This window comes from Odocoileus virginianus, chromosome 8, assembly GCF_023699985.2.
Source record: "Odocoileus virginianus isolate 20LAN1187 ecotype Illinois chromosome 8, Ovbor_1.2, whole genome shotgun sequence".
Classification (NCBI taxonomy): domain Eukaryota; kingdom Metazoa; phylum Chordata; class Mammalia; order Artiodactyla; family Cervidae; genus Odocoileus; species Odocoileus virginianus.
This window is the reverse complement of record NC_069681.1, coordinates 74,503,180-74,520,284: the sequence shown is the minus strand read 5'-3', so window position 1 is coordinate 74,520,284 and position 17,105 is coordinate 74,503,180. Positions and strand designations below refer to the sequence as shown.

The 17,105-nt window shown below is 42.8% G+C and overlaps 1 protein-coding gene across 2 annotated transcripts in view; it reads left to right on the top strand.

The window, feature by feature from the left end:
* Positions 1-17,105, top strand: part of FLT1 (fms related receptor tyrosine kinase 1) — a 197,057-nt gene that overhangs the window by 104,611 nt on the left and 75,341 nt on the right. For both annotated transcript variants that reach the window (XM_020882197.2, XM_020882198.2), the window contains 2 exons: positions 7,039-7,347; positions 12,795-12,941. In XM_020882197.2, coding sequence (XP_020737856.2) covers positions 7,039-7,347; positions 12,795-12,941 — 456 coding nt within the window. The remainder of the gene's footprint in view (positions 1-7,038; positions 7,348-12,794; positions 12,942-17,105) is intronic.

Genomic DNA, 17,105 nt, shown 5'->3' with positions numbered 1-17,105 from the left:
TTGTGTTAATTTCTGCTATACAGCAAACATCTCACAACCGAATTTCAACTTTTTGAGAACTGAGGCTCTCCTAAAGACATCTGAAACGGAGCTTGGCTGAGGCTTATTCGTGTGCTAGTTTTCAGTAGCATTTCAGAATTTTTAACGTGAAATATGATGGCGTCTGCAAATCTTAAAACTTTCAAGGCACACAAGTGGGCACTCCCTGTGTCCCAGCATGGCACAGGAAGGAAGTCAGCAGCTCAAAGCATAAAACAATTGCCTGGCTCCACGCTCCCCCAATTTTCTGAGGAAACCTGGGCAGTTGGCCAGTTCCCTGGAAACTTCGTGCTGCCTGGAGCAGGCTGCCGCCATTACCTTGAGTTCTCCTGAAAGGAATAGGTAGGTAGGTCTGATTTCATGAAAAGTAGGTGCTACCAGAGCTAAGGGAGCTGTCGGGCAAGTTAGCCGACAAAGCGGTGCCATGGGAGATGTCCCTTGGTGGCTTCCCACAGGCTGTCAGAGCCAGAAGAGACCCCTGGGCCATTTGGTATGATAACCCCGCGTCTTCTAGATGAGCAAGTGGGATTTAGAGAGGTGGAGAGGCACCCAGCAGAGCCTCTGAAAACTAACCCAGTCCCTATCCGGTCAGTATTGGAGACGTGGAGACAAAATCACCTCTGCATTCATTCCAAGTAGGGAAACACCTTTATTTAGAGGATTCAGATAGCTGTTTTGCACATACTGATTCTGAAATCAATCTCAGATGATCTGAACTAATGACACTCAAAGGTTTGTATTGTCCTTTTTATTTCGGGAGAAGCAAGCTAACCCTTCTGGAGGAGGAAATGGCAACCCACTCCAGGATTCCTGCCTGGAAAATTCCATAGACAAGAGGAGCCTGGTGGGCTACAGTCCATGGGGTCACAAAGAGTCAGACACGACTGGTTAGAGTGAGCACAAGGTAACCCTAAGCATCTAAGTCCACGGCCACTAACTCTGTGATTTAGAGTCCGAAAGATTGATCCCATTCCTTTTCTGTGCTGAATATTCAATATGTTTGTTCAAGCTTACTGAGCAGCATGTCTCATTAGGAAGACAGGCTGAACACCACACAAAGAAGAAATGTTGTCTATATTCTAGTATCAAAAGGAATGAGCAGGGCTTCCCTGGTGGTGCAGGGGTAAAGAATTCACCGACCAATGCAGGAGACACAGGTTCAATCTCTGATCTGGGAAGATTCCACGTGTCATGGGGCAAGTTAGCCCATGCACCACAACTACAGAACCTGAGCTCTAGAGCCTGGGGGCTGTAACTGCTGAAACCCACGTGCCCTCGAGCCCATGTTCCACAAGAGAACCCACCCCAACGAGCAAGCACCACAACGAGCTTGCACCCCAACTAGAAAGCAGCTCCCGCTCTCCGAAACTAGAGAAATGTCCAAGCAGCAGTGAAGACCCGGCACAGCCAAAAATAAAGAAATTAATTTCTTTTTTTTTATAAAAGATGAATGAGCAGAATTAACGTGACCGATGAATTTACCAACGCTAGTCAGTGCCACCAACAGAAATATAAAAGCCACATGCATGATTTAACATTTCCTAGTAACCATTTTTTAAAGAAAAAAGTGCATTTTATTAAACCCAACAGATCCCAAATCTATCATTTTAACATGTATTCAGTATTTTTTAAAATATTACACTGCTTTAGTTTTTAAAATTGGTATTGAAATAAAATTGAATGAAATTCAGTCCAGTCCCACTGGCCACATTTTCAAGGCTCGGAAGCCACAGGTGATCCTGTATTATACAGTGTTGCTCTAAGCCCCTGAGAAGGAAGCAGGACTTGGGGTGATCCTGGACCCGAGGGGGCGTCCTGAGGGGCCTAGAATTTGAATCGGTCGAAAGAAGAGAATATTCTGGCCTTGGCATCTTCAGAATCGAGGCAAGAGGACCAACAGGCCCACAAACTATACGTCTAACCACTTGCAAGTTCTAAATCATGCGAATAAGCTGGCAGATATGTTTTAGCCTCTGGTGGACAGATATACTTTCATGATGACCTGAAAGTCAGGTGCAAATTGAGAATTCTGGGGATGCTAGGAGGGGCGTGTGGTAGTGCTGGAGGTGCGGGAGGAGCCCACCCCTGGCCAGCCAGCATCACTTGGCTCTTTCCCCACTGCAAGGGGCCGTGGACACTGGGGATGGTCTCCCCAGCCACACCTCCAAACTCTGTTCCTCCTCCCCCAGCCAATCTCCCTGAGCCCCCCAAGTGTGCAGATTGCCCAGCAGTCTGACCTCAGGAGGGGGGGAAGGCCTGAGACCATCTGGAAGCAGCCTTGGGATCATCTTCCAGGAAATTCCAGGACCCTGCTTGGCCCCTCCATTGTGGGGAGGGGTACAGCCAGAACAGAGAGCCCTCTGCCTGGGTCCACAGGCAGTACTGGCAGAGGATGCCCTGACCGAGGGGAGCTCCTCTCATTCCCTCATTGATCAGCATCCCCAGGGAAGGTTCATCTGTGCTCAACATCCAGCATCAACATCCAATCCACACATCCCCCTGAGTTCTCCATGGCTCCAGCCTACATCTGCACACAGCACTGCTGCTGAAAGGACCCCAGCTGACTGAGCGGACCCCGTGCTGAACCCAGACAGAACTCACCCTTCACCTTCTCCCTACCACGTGATCCACCATATAACCATGGAGCACTTGAAACCTTTTCTAGATCCCAAGGCTCATCCATGGAAAGGAGCGATGGGGATTCTATTCCAATATACCTGACTCGAAGCTCATGACATCTTTCCTCTAGAAGTTTAAGAGCTTTAATCTTAAAACTGAGCACAAATTCATTCCAGTCAAATCCCCATTGCCTGGCATATCATTCTCCTAAATTCTTTGCTCCCAGTTTTGAAAAATTATGGTTTTGACTGGTAATCGAACGTTACTGATGTCCATTATCTCTAAAACAATTCTCTTTTTCTTACCCAAATCTCTGTCATGAGATTTAGTCTCACTAGGTGGTTTAGTTGCTAAGTCGTTTCTGACTCTTGCGATCCCATGGTCTGTAGCCTGCCAGGCTCCTCTGTCCATGGGATTTTCCAGGCAAGAATACTGGAGTGGGTTGCCACTTCCTTCTCCAGGGGATCTTCCCAACCCAGGGATCAAACCCGGGTCTCCTGCATTGCAGGCAGATTCTTTACCGACTGAGCTATGAGGAAAGCCTAGAGATGAGACTAAATACTCTTAGGAATGTTGCACCTTCTCTGACTATTTCCTGAAAAATGAGTGCATATTTGTTCAGTGTTTATATTTGACCTAGTGCAGCTCATGCTTTAAAAGAGCTGTCTAAAATTTAACTGCTTGAAATCAAAAGACCTAGATCTGGATCTTTACTGATCCTCATTTCAATCAAGGTTGGCCCCTCCTTAAAATACAACAGATTTGCCTTCCAAACTGATGAAAACTGGTTCACTGTGGCCATTAACATCTTCCATGGCTGCTTCTCCACACTTTTACCATTCACTGGAGGGATGGGGTGGGGGAGGGGTTGGGAGGGAGGTCCAAGAGGCAGGGGATATATGTATACCTATAGCTAATTCACTTTGTTGTACAGCAGAAACACAATATTGCAAAGCAACCATGCCCCAATTAAAAATAAAAATAAAATCAGAACCTTTCAGCACTCTAAACAGAAAACACCATAGCACCTAATTAAAACAAGCAAAACTTTCTAGTCACCACTTATTATCTAGAGAATGCTATTTCTGTTCTCCAGTAGAAGTCAAGTCTTTATCGCCACCAGCCAAAGGAGAAGACACCTTTCATCCTTTTAACTTCTATACTTGTCTCTTGTCATGAACTTCATTCATTCATTTGATCCAATCAAGTCAAAATGGCCAGCCCCAAGTGTGCACCTTTGTAAATACAGTCCTCCATCATCTAACCCTGGGTAGAATGCCTGTTCTGAGCAAGGGTGAGTCTTTTCCACGCCATCTCCTAAGACGCAGTGGATGTGATCACGTGTCAGATGCATGAGTATGAGTTGGTTCTGCTGCTGACTGAACTGATTCCACTACAGATCCTTAAGTGTGGGAAGATTGCTTGTTTTCACTTTGAGAGTCAGAAGGCAGACTTACTTTCTTAGGTCTGTTTTTGTACTCAGGCTGAAAAAAAATTGACATGAATTAAGGGGAGAAATCCCTCTGGATTCATTAACTAGTTTAGGACATCTTATTTACCATCTCCCATGCGTCAGAAAAGAACAGCAGAGGGGCTGTCCTGAGACATAGATCATGGCTAAGCACTGTCTGACAACAGAAACCAAACCAGCCTCTTAAGAGGGTCCCTCACCCGAGAAACAGACCTGAAAACTGCCTTGGTGCTTTTCTCGTCCTCTGTGTGTGTTTTTGCTGTTTTGCTGGCACTCAGCATGACTGTGGGTGTGTTAGCAATTACCGAGGCTCAGACAGGAACAGCCCGGCCTTATCTCCCTGGCTTCCCAATGTCACTAAATGCATTTTATTTTGAGATTCCTGGTGGTGCTTGGCAAAGATAAACAAAATCTTCCATCAGGAAACCTGTGAGCTATTTCCACAGGAAGTTTCAAATCACTAAAGTAAATAGAAACTCTCAACATGATCTCAATGGTGTTACTTCGGCCCTCTTGGGTCCTAACCGCGAGGATGAGACTTGGTAAACGCACGCCCGCCGGCTTTTGAGAAATGAGTGGATCGCAACCAGGGCATAAGACTTCTGCCCTGGTATGTGTGTAAAAGTTGATGACTGATGGTGTACTCCTCATGCTGGGAAAGTGTCCCAAATATAAAAAGATGCTGAATTCGAGGGGCTATTTCTGACTCCTTATTGTTATGTTAAAAAAAAAAAAAGGACTGTCAGCTGCTTCTGCCTCTTCTGGCAAATTCTTAGGTTTTTTATTTTAAAAGCAGACAAACCCATGGTGCCTCCTCTCTCTCCCTTCATCAACAGCTTCATAAACCACTGCTACTCCCACCCCAGGTCCCAGGTTCCAGATGAATACTTTGGCATTTCTTCAGTCGTGACACTTTATAATAAAGCCAAAGCCCAGAAAAATCAGAAAAACAAGCAAAGTGAGGTTTAGGAAAGAGTTGATATGATATCTAATTTTGGACTATTGTCCCCTTAAGGTTTAAAGGTTTCTTTATAGCTTTGTGTGCAAAGGATAATAATAATAATAGCATAACATAGCGCTTTTCATCTTCAAAGTTCTTTGTGAAATGTTGGCGACAATTCTTTGCTCGAGTGCAGATATGCCACTAGTCACAAGCGATGGAAAGGTTTTGAGAGCAGGCCAGTTCAGGGCCAGGAACCAATGATTTTCTAAAGTTGTCTGGTGAGATGGTCCAAAAGGAGATGTAGGACCTGTCAGTGTAGAAGCCAAATGATGGTCCAGGTTAAGAAACCTGAGGAGGGAAGCTGTGAGGTGTGGCTAGAGGGGACAAGAGGATGGAAATGGTAGTTCGCTGGGGATGGACATCGGAGAAAATGCCTTTTAATGATGTAGTCCCTTTAGGAAACTGTGTAATGTTGTTTTCTTTTTTCAAGTGGATATATTGTATGTATATTTGGTTCAAGAATTTTTCTTTCTTTTTTTTTTTTTTTTTGACCACACCTTGGCATACAGGATCTTAGCTCTCCTACCAGGGATCCAGCCCACACCCCCTGCAGTGGAAGTGCAGAGTCTTAACCACTGGACCACCAGTGTGTGTGTTAATTGCTCATTCGTGTCTGACTCTTTGCAACCCCATGGGTTGAAGCTCGTGAGGTTCCTCTGTTCATGGGATTCTCCAGGCAGGAACACTGGAGTGGGTTGCCATTCCCTTCTCCAGGGGATCTTCCTGTCCCAGGGATCGAACACGTGTCTCCTTGCGTTGCAGGCAGTCTGAGCCACTGGGAAAGCCAAAGAAGTCCCTTAATATGTTTTTTTTTTCTACCTTAATACGTTTTTGAGAACAAATCTGATTTAGAAACCATCCGTCCCCCACTCTGTGCACTCTGGCAACTTTCCCAAATTAGTTGTCCACATTTTCACAAGAATTCTTGCTCTTTTATGTTAAGTAGAAGTGAAGTGATGACCAAAGTGAAGTGAAAGTTGCTCAGTCGTGTCCGACTCTTTGCCGCCCCATGGACTATACAGTCCATGCAATTCTCCAGTTCAGAATACTGGAGTGGGTAGCCTTTCCCTTCTCCAGGGGATCTTCCCAATGCAGGTATCGAATCCAGGTCTCCCACATTGTAGGCAGATTCTTTACCAGCTGAGCCACAGGGAAGTCCAAGAATACTGGAGTGGGTAGCCTCTCTCTTCTCCAGCGGATCTTCCCAGGAATCGAACCAGGGCTTCCTGCATTGTAGGCGGATTCTTTACCAACTGAGTTATCAGGGAAGCCTGTAAGTTAAGTAGAACAATCACCATAAATAGGTACCTGAGCAGGATAGCTGGCTCCCTTTGGCCCCTCGGTGCTAGCAAAGAGCAGGGGAATGATGGGCCAGCAGCTAGGGAAGGATGCTGTCAGTCCAAAGTGTAGGATTAAAGTGCTGACAGGAGTCTCCTAGCTCCAGCCTGGGACTTCCTATCTCCTTCACAACTTAGTTAAGTAAATTTGCCTATCAAAGCACCTGTGCTTTTTTTTTTCTAGCACAAACTCCTCCTAGATCCCTTCACTATCTTGCCCACTTGCCAGGAGGAGCTCTGTACATGATAGAGCAATGGGTTATCATCCCAAGTTATAAAAAAGCATTCCACCAAGCAATGTTTGGTAAATAAACATAGCCTCCTAAGAAGATCCTATTTTGCATTTCCTGCCTCACTTTGATGGAGCAAATTGAGTTGGTTCCTACCTGCCACATCTGATCAGTTCCCTTAAAAAAAAAAAAGATAAATACCATCCTTGTAATGCTGATGCTGAGACCATTTGTTCAGGGACAGTTCTTAAGATCCTTGACTATCTTGTGATGAGATACGGTCTCACTTTGAGACACTGATTTTCTGATGAACTCAAGTCCTTTGTTCTTATCTTCCAGATGTGCCCCATGGATTTCAGGTGAGCTTAGACAAAATGCCTGTGGAAGGAGAGGACCTGAAGCTGTCTTGCACAGTGAGCAAGTTCTTGTACAGAGACGTTACCTGGATTTTGCTGCGGACAGTGAACAACCGGACCATGCAACACAGCATCAGCAAGCCAAAGACAGCCGTCACGAAAGAGCACTCCGTGACGTTCCACCTCATCATCAAGAACGCCTCCCTGGAAGACTCGGGCACCTATGCCTGCCGAGCTAGGAACATGTACACAGGGGAAGAAATCCTCCAGAAGAAAGAAGTGATCATTAGAGGTGAGCACTGCAACAAAAAGGCTGTTTTCTCTCGGATCTCCAAATTTAAAAGCACAAGGAATGATTGTACCACACAAAGTAATGTAAAACATTAAAGGACTCATTACCAAGTAACAGTTGTCTCATATCATCTTGATTTATTGTCACTGTTGCTCATTTTCCGGCTCAGAGGAGAAGCTCCTCCCAAAATGAGTTTGGCGATGATAGGAATAACAGTGAGCCCGCTTGGGGCACCCCATTTGGGCCAAAGGGGTCCGCCTTTGGGGTCCTCTCTGGGGCCGACCCAGTGCACGTTTGGATTTGGAGGTTCTGTTGTGTTTTGCTCTTTGCTGTCTTCTCCCGCCTAATAAATGACAACTGGGGACTGACCCTTTCCTTCCACTTTAATGCCCACCCCTTTTTATGTTGATGTTTCCAAGCTGCCAACCTGAATAATTTAAACAGATGCTGGTGTCTACCAAAGATGGACATGGATTGGTTCACTGGCCAGCCCAGAACGAGGGACACTTGAACTGGAGACTCTGTCGGACCTCTGCCGGATTTTATTTCCTGCTGTTGCCTCTGCTCTTTGACTTGTAAATAGCACCTGGATGATAGCAAGTTATAATGCTTATTTATTTGAAGATGCTTTTTTTTAAATATGTTAAGCACATTAATTTTAAACTGGAGCATCTAAGATGGGCCCCAGAGGTGCACGGTGTTGGGATCTTAAAGCTTTATCACAGTGTGAATTATAAAAGTCCACTCAGACCAAGCCCATTCTCTCCTGCGATCCCAGCAGCTAGTCAACTAGTCCAGTGGGCTCCCTCCTCACTGCCTCTGAGTGGACCACATAGCCATTGACAGCACCTGAACAAAAAGTGGATCACACCTTCATTTGCAATATTCTTGTTCCTGATTAAAGAACTTTACCCTGTTCGATGGATGCCATTCAACGGTGTACCATAATCAGTTTATCAAGGAAATAAAGGCTATTGTGACCAGAGGTTTAATGCATTTTCCTAAACGTCAATCTCAAATTTGTCCATCAAAAAAAAAAAGTTGACTTCCCTCATATGCAAATGTTAATAGGGTTTTTTTCCCCTGGGGATTAATGGCAAAATTACAGAAGCAGGACTCAAGAGTCACTTAAAAATGTATCCCATTTTCCAATCCAAAGAGATTTGTAATCTCTTTGTTTTCAGCTTGCATTTGAGGGGAAAGTGACTTTTTCACCAATTTCATATGCATTGTTCTGTTGTTTTCATTTATGATTGATCATTGCCTGTGACTTGCCTGAACTACGGGAAAGCAAATTCTAATGACCAAAATAGCCAAGGCTGAGAGCAGCAGTGGCTGAACTGGGTAGTAAGTAGGAGGTGACAGCCCGACAGCTCCTGAGGCTTGGGAACTCACCAGACTGTTTCCTCCTTTAGGTAGCAGGCTCTGTCCCACGGCTAAACTTGTCTTTCACGTGGGAATTGCTTTTGTCAGATGTGAAGGAGTAAACAATAGCTTTTCCCCAGATTGCCACTTTCATGGAGCCCCAAATGCTTTGAAAACAATTAGCAACCTGGAAGTTGTCAGCCCAAAGGAAAGAATAATCAATTGTATCTGGAAATTTTACCTATGGCTCTTTAGCCTGGCGAATTGTTCATTATAAGTCAGTGTGTTCCTCCAGGAAACAGTGCCTTAGTGCCATAGGACTTGGGGGAGGGGGGGCACTCAGTTTTTTTTTAATAAAGCTGAAAAAGCAAATGAAAAAACATGGTGAATTGGCCATGCAGAACCAATCATTTCCCGGGTAGGGGAAGGACATAGTATTTTACAAAGGATGATGTCAAGAATTCCTTAGAGTAATGAATCCTTCCAGAGAGTTTCAAAAAGAAAAAATATGATTGGGTGGGTTTTAACTTTTGTCCATTTGTCTTCTGGGTGTGGCATAAGGGTCGGGGAGGAGAACAAGAAAGAACAAGGAGCCTGCTATGGAGAATGACTGAGATGGAGTAGAGGGTGTGAGGCTGGTTCCTCAGGCCCCTTTCCAGATGGAGAAGAGAAACCACTTATTTGTGGGACCTGGCAGATCTCGGGCGCAGATGCTGAGAGGAAAAGGACCTGGTGGGGTGCTATCTTTGGCTACTGATGACCAGCAGAAATATTCTGTTCATCCTGGTTTTCTCCATTTGAAGGGATCTTCTCCCCTTCGTTAAATTTTGGAAAGCAGCTATCTATTTCCATCAAATAACTCAAGTTTAAAAATATGGGTGCAATGTACCTTTTCTCTATTTAAAAATGCCGAAATAGATGACTATAAAGTGGGAATTGATTTAAAAAAAAAAAAAAGATTCCTTGGTTGATTTAGGCCATTTAGAAACTTGACAAAAATGAGACTTTGCTCCTAGGAGAACTTTTTTTTTTTTTCAAACATGGGTACAGAGAGAAAAATCCTCATACTGTATGTTTCAGAAATATTGATATGAACTCTATTTAACTGAGAGTCCTCTGTTCATTCTTCAGTCTTTGTGCCACTTCTCATCTGATGTTCGTGTAGTACAAAGAGGGCTTTGGGGAGCTGTGCGTGACGTTTATGTTAAAATGTTCTCTTTCATATAAGCATTGTTTTCAAACACACCTGTCAGGGAAGCCGAATCCTGTCTGTGCTCTTGATGGTTCCAATTTGTAGCCATGAAAATAATCTGAGTGTGATGGGCAGTATATTCGGGCTTCCTTATTATAATAAGACCTATGGGTAATGATGAATTGTTTTTTCCTATTTAGTGCCTGGGAAATAGTAAATGTGCTAGAAGAAGCCACTACAAGTATAACCCAGTGAACTGGGTCTGTTCTGAGTTTTAAATGAGCTGTGTCACACTTGGCTGTAAAATATGTGAAATAGTAATATGATGCTGTTCTTTATTATCTTGTCATGTTTCATTGATATGTCTGGGGTCTTGACTGTGTTAAAAAACGTCAAAATTGTAATGATTGAGGATGTAAAACTTATCAAAGTGGAAGAGTTTGATACATGGCTGCATTTTCAGTTAGGAAAAGCTACTTGACAGAGCGGACAGAATGTAAACCCAGAAATGTTAAAATGGGTCTGCACGACAGGCTAGGGGAACTACGCTAAAACAGGTCAAAGGATGGTTGCTGTTACGCATTTCACACTCTATTTGAAGAGTCGATACATTAGCACTCCTTCAGTTCTTTTTGCCTTCAGATTTCATTTTGTATAAAATGAGAAAAGACTAATGATAAGCTATGGAAATCCAAACTGAATGAGAAATCTGTTTCTTCTAACAGACAGTCACCCTGCCATGTCATGCTATATCAACATGTTATCAGAGTCATATAGTAACATACTTTTTAACCTGAGATTTCTCAACTGCTCTAATTGTTGTAATCACGCATTCTGGGAAACAAACTCACTCAGAAGGACAATGGAGATAGTGAAGTGCAGTTTATTACACCAGCGGGCCCAAGGCAGAGTCTCCTCTTAGCCAAGGACCCCAACCAGTTTTTGTGAAAACCTTATATACCCTAAGTGTACATGCCCAAATCCACCTCCCCAAATGCCCTGAAACTAGTCTGAATAAAGGAAGAGAAAGATACAATCATAGGTAACCCGTGATTCATATGCCTTAAGCCTTGGTAGTTAACAGTAGACAATTATCAATAGGCCTGTGGTCATACCCCAAGAAGCATAATAGAATTTATGATTCTATTTGGTTGCACAGATAATTAGGGTATTCTTTTAGGCAATGGAGAGTCTAGGTATGAGCCCTGGGGCTCTTCCTTCCTGGGGGCTTGGTTTTCCAGTTGGTGTGTTGTTTCCATAGATACTGGGCATAGAGCTCAAAGTCCACAGTCCAGCCCAGGCTGGTGTCCTGCTTTCAAGGTGGAGCCTATTCTGTCTGTTTCCTCCTACACAATGAATGCTCATACAGAGAGTCTCCCTGCAGGAATAAAAACAGAAAGGAGTGGGGACTCCGCAGAGTCTTGCAGGGACGTGGAATCAAAGCCATTCATTGCAAGGTGTCATCTCTTAGAGCGTTGTGGGTCAGGAAGACCCGCTGGAGAAGGGATAGGCTAACCCACTCCAGGGTTCTTGGGCTTCTCTGGTGGCTCAGATGGTAAGGAATCCGCCTACAATGCGGGAGACCTTCAGTCCCTGGGTCCGGAAGATCCCCTGGAGGAGGGCATGGCAACCCACCCCAGTATTCTAGCCTGGAGAATTCCGGCGGGCTACAGTCCATGGGGTCACAGAGAGCTGGACACGACTGAGCGACTAAGCGCACACACATACAAGCTGCTTTCACAGTGTTAGTTCAATGAGAGGAGGATATCAGAAATGGGAGAGTCAGCTCAGAAACCAGTCACACAGAATGTGTGAGTGATGCCAGAACTCTTGATTTATCTTCCCAGATGGGCAACGAGTGGTGAGGAGGATGATTTGAGACAATGGGAAAGATTATAGGAGCCAATTTTATCCTTCTGTCTTGGAAGCTTGACTTACCAATCCAGCACCTGTCCAACTAGAATGTATACACATCAGCAGGACTGACTCCATTAAAATAGAGATGCTGTACTCACGGGGCCTTGGGGTACTGCTGTTTCTGTGTGGGATTTTAGTGTCATAATGTATTGCCTCCTAATGTATTAAGTTCATTTTGTTGTACTATATTGGTTGGCATTTTATTAAAATAAATTGTATTGTATCATATTTGTATGTTTTAAGAGAAAGTAATATAAAATACAATATTTGTGCTATTATATAGTACAAAAACTACACATCTGTGCCTCTGTCTCTTGAATTAATCCTTTGGTCGTTTGCATTGGGGAAGGGATTGGAGGACGGAAACACTCCTAATAAAAAGTTTTTAAAGTTCAAGAAATTCTCCTGTTTGGTCTGCCACCTTACAGTTTAGGTTACTGACTGCTGGGAGACACAAGCATGCCCTCCCATGTTAGTAAGATGCAAAAATGCAAAGTTCGATTAGCTCATCACTATCATGTGAATAAAACACAAAAATGCAAAATTCAGTTAGCTCATCACTGTAACTCCCTGCATATATGTAAAAACTCACTACCAGCCATATCCAAAATCATGTCCATTTCCTTTCTAGTTCCTAAAATATCATGCAAAAATCTGTAAATTTTAGAAAAAAAAAAAGCTTCTCTCAAAGAAAGGAAGGAAACTAGCTGGCCAGGCAAAAACCTTGATACTGAAATCTAAAAATACAGAACTGAGTTCTTGATTTTCCTCTGTGTTCTAACAGATTTCAGTTTATTGAAGTAACTTAAGAAGAAGCGGTAGGCTAACCACAGAGGAAAAATGGAGGGAACAAAATATGAATGAACACTTACAGTTGAGTTTTGCTGTTTTTCTATTTCTAAGTGTCAATATGCATATATAATGAAAGAATGAGACCTACCAGTAATAACAATTCCCTTTCTTTATCCACTAGATCAGGAAGCACCCTACCTCCTGCGAAACCTCAGTGACCGCACAGTAGCCATCAGCAGTTCAACGACTCTAGATTGTCATGCTAATGGCGTCCCAGAGCCACAGATAACCTGGTTTAAAAACAACCACAAAATACAGCAAGAACCTGGTAAGAGACTTTTTTCCTTGAGTTTCCTCTTTCTCCTCAGCCTCCTAAAATCCCTATGACTTTCTTCCAGGATGTCTAGAACTGTTGATAGAACTGCAAAAATCATATTTGAGCTCTGATTCATGGTTAAGCTACTTCCAGGGAAGGATACTGAAGTCAGTTCTTATACAGACCATATTACTAAGCCCGTAGAGCCTTCCGGAGTCTGCTTTAAATCAGGCATTCAGGGGATTTCCTGGTGGTCGAGTGGTTAGGACTCAGCTTTCACTGCCTGGGGGCCTGGGTTTGATTCCCTGGTCTGGGAACTAAGATCCCACAAGCTGCCAAAAACAATAAAAATAAAAAACTGTGCATTCAGAAAATGGTAAGAGCCACTCAGAAAATGTTTCAGTTCATCTGGACAACAGGGGAAAGTGAGGAATTAGTTCGTCCAAGTCGAGGTAAAGCAGAGCTTTGAATGCCTGGCATAGTTGAAGTTCAGAGTAGATATATAACTCCTTAGTTCACTGAGACCAATTTCAATGATTTGGTTTTAAAAATATTTAAAATTATATTTTGGAATACTGATTAAAAAAAACATTTAAACTGATGGTCATGTGTTGATCTTCTTTGAACAAAAAAAAAATAGACTTAAATCCACAAGTATAAACATTATCTGTTGTACGTCTCTTATTTAAGATTTGTAAGGATTTTTTTGTGTGCACCGTTTTTTTTAAGTCTTTATTGAATTTGTTACAATATTCCTTCTGTTTCTTTTTTTTTTATGTTTTGGTTTTTTGGCCACGAGTCATGTGTGATCTTAGCTTTCCAGCCAGGGCTCGAACCAATACCCCGGCTTTGGAAGTACAGTCTTAACCACTGGACTGCCAGGGAAGTCCCTTAAATAAAATTAAAATGAACTTATTTCTAATTTTGACTAGTAATTACATTTATAGTAAAGATAAACTTGCCATTTATTTGCAACATCCCAACAACCTAATTCAAATATCGGCAATGTGGAATCCTCCTTCCATGTGAATCCTCTACTCAAAATGAAATCTGTTTGTGTTTGATGCACAGAAAAAGGTTCTGGTAGAACGTTGCCAATTTTAAGATATCTACAAATATCTTAGGCCAGATACCAAGCAGGTCCAAAACTGATCACATCACATGATTCTTCTCCTCTTGTATAGACACCATGTATCCATCATCCACACCAAAGGTGGTCTCCCTTCTTCCCCCTCTTCCTCTGGTCCATCAGGCTCGGCAGGTTGTACAAAATATGAACTGTTTCTGCTTCCCTCTTGTCAGTCTCTTGGTTCAGGTGCTCACTATCTACTCCTTGGACATCTGCAGGCATCTCCTAACTGGTCTCCCTACCTCTCTTCTCTCTTTGCATCTTTTTGCCACCCAGTTGCCTAAAATGTCACATCTCTGTTCCAAGTCCTCCGCTGGCTCTCCATCGCAAGACCAAGTTCAAGCATCTGACAAGGAAGGCCCTCCACAGTGGTCCCTGCCTGCTCCATACAGCTGTATGCTCCCCTGCCTTGAACTCTACATTCTAGCACTTGCCACGCTCTTGCAGATCATGGGATGTGTTACGCTGCTTCAAACTCTATGCTTTGTTTGCTCCTGTGTCCCCTCTGCCTGGCATGTCTTCATGGAAGACTGACCCATCCCTTCAGATGCGGATTGGGTATTATTGCACCAGAAAGCCTTACTCAACCCCTGCAAAGAGAAGGCAGGTCCTCCAAGAGTCTTTATTATCCAGGAGTATTTCTGTTCTCTTACTGAGCCATTTTATAGCCATCAGTTCATGTGAGTCTGTATTATCTACGCATATTGCTACTGTCCTCTTCCTGTACTATATCATGCTGTCTTCCTCTATGTTTATCATCATATCATGCCCTCATCCTGAAGACAGTGTATTTCATGTTATCTGTATCTTGTCTTTTTTTCCTCCAAACCTGTCGGAGCAGTTGGCAATCCATAAATGCTCCATGAATGAATGAATGGAGTGATTTTCGACAAATCTCATTCTATCCTTAGCAAGCTCACTTCGTAGCACAAATGTCTAGACTTTGGATGGTGGGGAGAGAGGCTTTATCATAGAATTTTTAAAGCTAAAGGGACTTTTGGACTGTCTTGAGTTCCATTTGGAGAATAGAAAATGTAGGTGCGAAGAGGCAAAGTGACACGCTACTGAGAAGGATAGTTTCACATATACATTACCATGTGTAAAATTAGATTAACCAGTGGGAATTTGCTGTGTGATGCAGGGAGCTCAAATCTGGTGCTCTGTGACAACCTGGAGGGGTGGGACGGGCTGGGAGGTGGGAGGGAAGTTTAACAGGGAGGGGACACACATATACCTGTGACTGATCCATGTTGATGTAGGGCAGAAACCAACACAATATTGTAAAGCGATTATCCTCCAATTAAAAAGAAATTAAAAAAAAAAGAAAAAGGATAGTTTCAGAAAAAATTCATCCCTTGCAGTGTTCTAACAAAATAAAAGGATGAATGAATATGTGAATAAGCAAGCAACTTGGGAAGCAATGTCTGTGTAGGCTCTCCTTAGAGATTTGGAGTTCACATTAGTATTTTATTAAGGACCCAAAAAAGTCCTATACTGAAGAAATCAGGTAGGATTGTGGTTTCAAGTTCTGTGTTCCCCAAAGTGACTTGATCACAAAAATATATTTCATATTTTATGAAATGTTATTATGAGATGTGGGATGATTCTTTGAAAGTAGTGAATTTGACTTAAACTCAGTTTTCATATTTTGGATGTGGGTTAAAGAATTAGAGTTGAACCAGTTTGAGAGCTCACAACCATTCTGAAATTAGAGGAGAGACAAGAAGTTATTACAAACAGAAAATATTAAGAGATTTTGAGAGGGTTTGAACCTCCTGGGTCAGAGAATTTGGGAAATTCATTTATTGTTACTCTCTGAGCCTCTGTTTCCTTATTTATAAAATTGAAATAATACCTACCACATAGGAATGTAGTATGATTTAAATGAGTTAATATAACTAAGTTGACCCACAGTCATGGCTTAGTCATGGCTTACTACCTCCCCATACAACTCATTTATACAGAAATTGGCCCATGAGTTGTCAGAATTTGTTGAATGGTATCAAAGGGTTAATTAATGTCATCTCAAAAGTCAAATGACTAACAGAAATATATCCCTCACAACTGTTTCTGATATTCCGAGGGCCAAAAGAAGAATGTCTTTCAGTATAAAGAGTCTTATATAGATTATATGAAATCTTTCCTAAATACCATTCTAATATGCTATTGGGGTGGTGAGTTAGTCGCTCAGTCATATCTGACCCATTGTGACTCCATGGACTATAGCCTACCAGGCTCCTCTGTCCATGGGATTCTCCAGGCAAGAATACTGGAGTGGGTTGCTATGCCCTCCTCCGGGGGGTCTTCCCAACCCAGGAATCGAACCTGCATTTCCTGCATTATAGATGGTCTCCTGCATTGCAGGCAAATGCTTTGCTGCAGAGCCGCCAGGGAAGCCCAATATGCTATTATTAGCATTTATTGAGTTCAGCTACACCACGTTGTCGACTTTCTGTCTCTCTTCCCTTTATTCACACTTTAAAACTGCTATAGCTTTTTGGAGAGGAATTTCTTAACTTTTCTGGGGATAATCTCTTGCTTACATGTATATGGTATTTGTAAAGTTTCATATGTAAGATTCCCATTTGAGGCAGCAAATTCAACAGCCAGTGCAACACACTCTATCACTGTGACCCTTTTGTCCATGTGGATAGATAAGTGAAGATCACCGATAACCAGAGTGAACATCCTTGACTCACTGTTTGTTCCAAAGCTGATATCAAAAAACATTAAGATCACAGGCTGAAAAAGACTTGAGAACTAGTCCATCATATCCTAAGCCTTTGAAAGCTCGACTGAGTTTTAGTAACCTGAGAATAAACTGTACTTCCGTTAAACACTTGAGATGCCTCTTTTTATACCAAGCCTGGCAACTCAAAAAGAACTCATATACCGAGAGCATTTTGGTGACTTTGGATCACTGACAGGATCCAGCCCATTATCACTGTTTTTTGTTAAGTGACAACTTACTTGATTCCAAAAACAACAGAGAGTTAAGGCTCTAGACAAGTGGGGATGAAATAGCTGGTGAGAGAAATTAGGGGAGG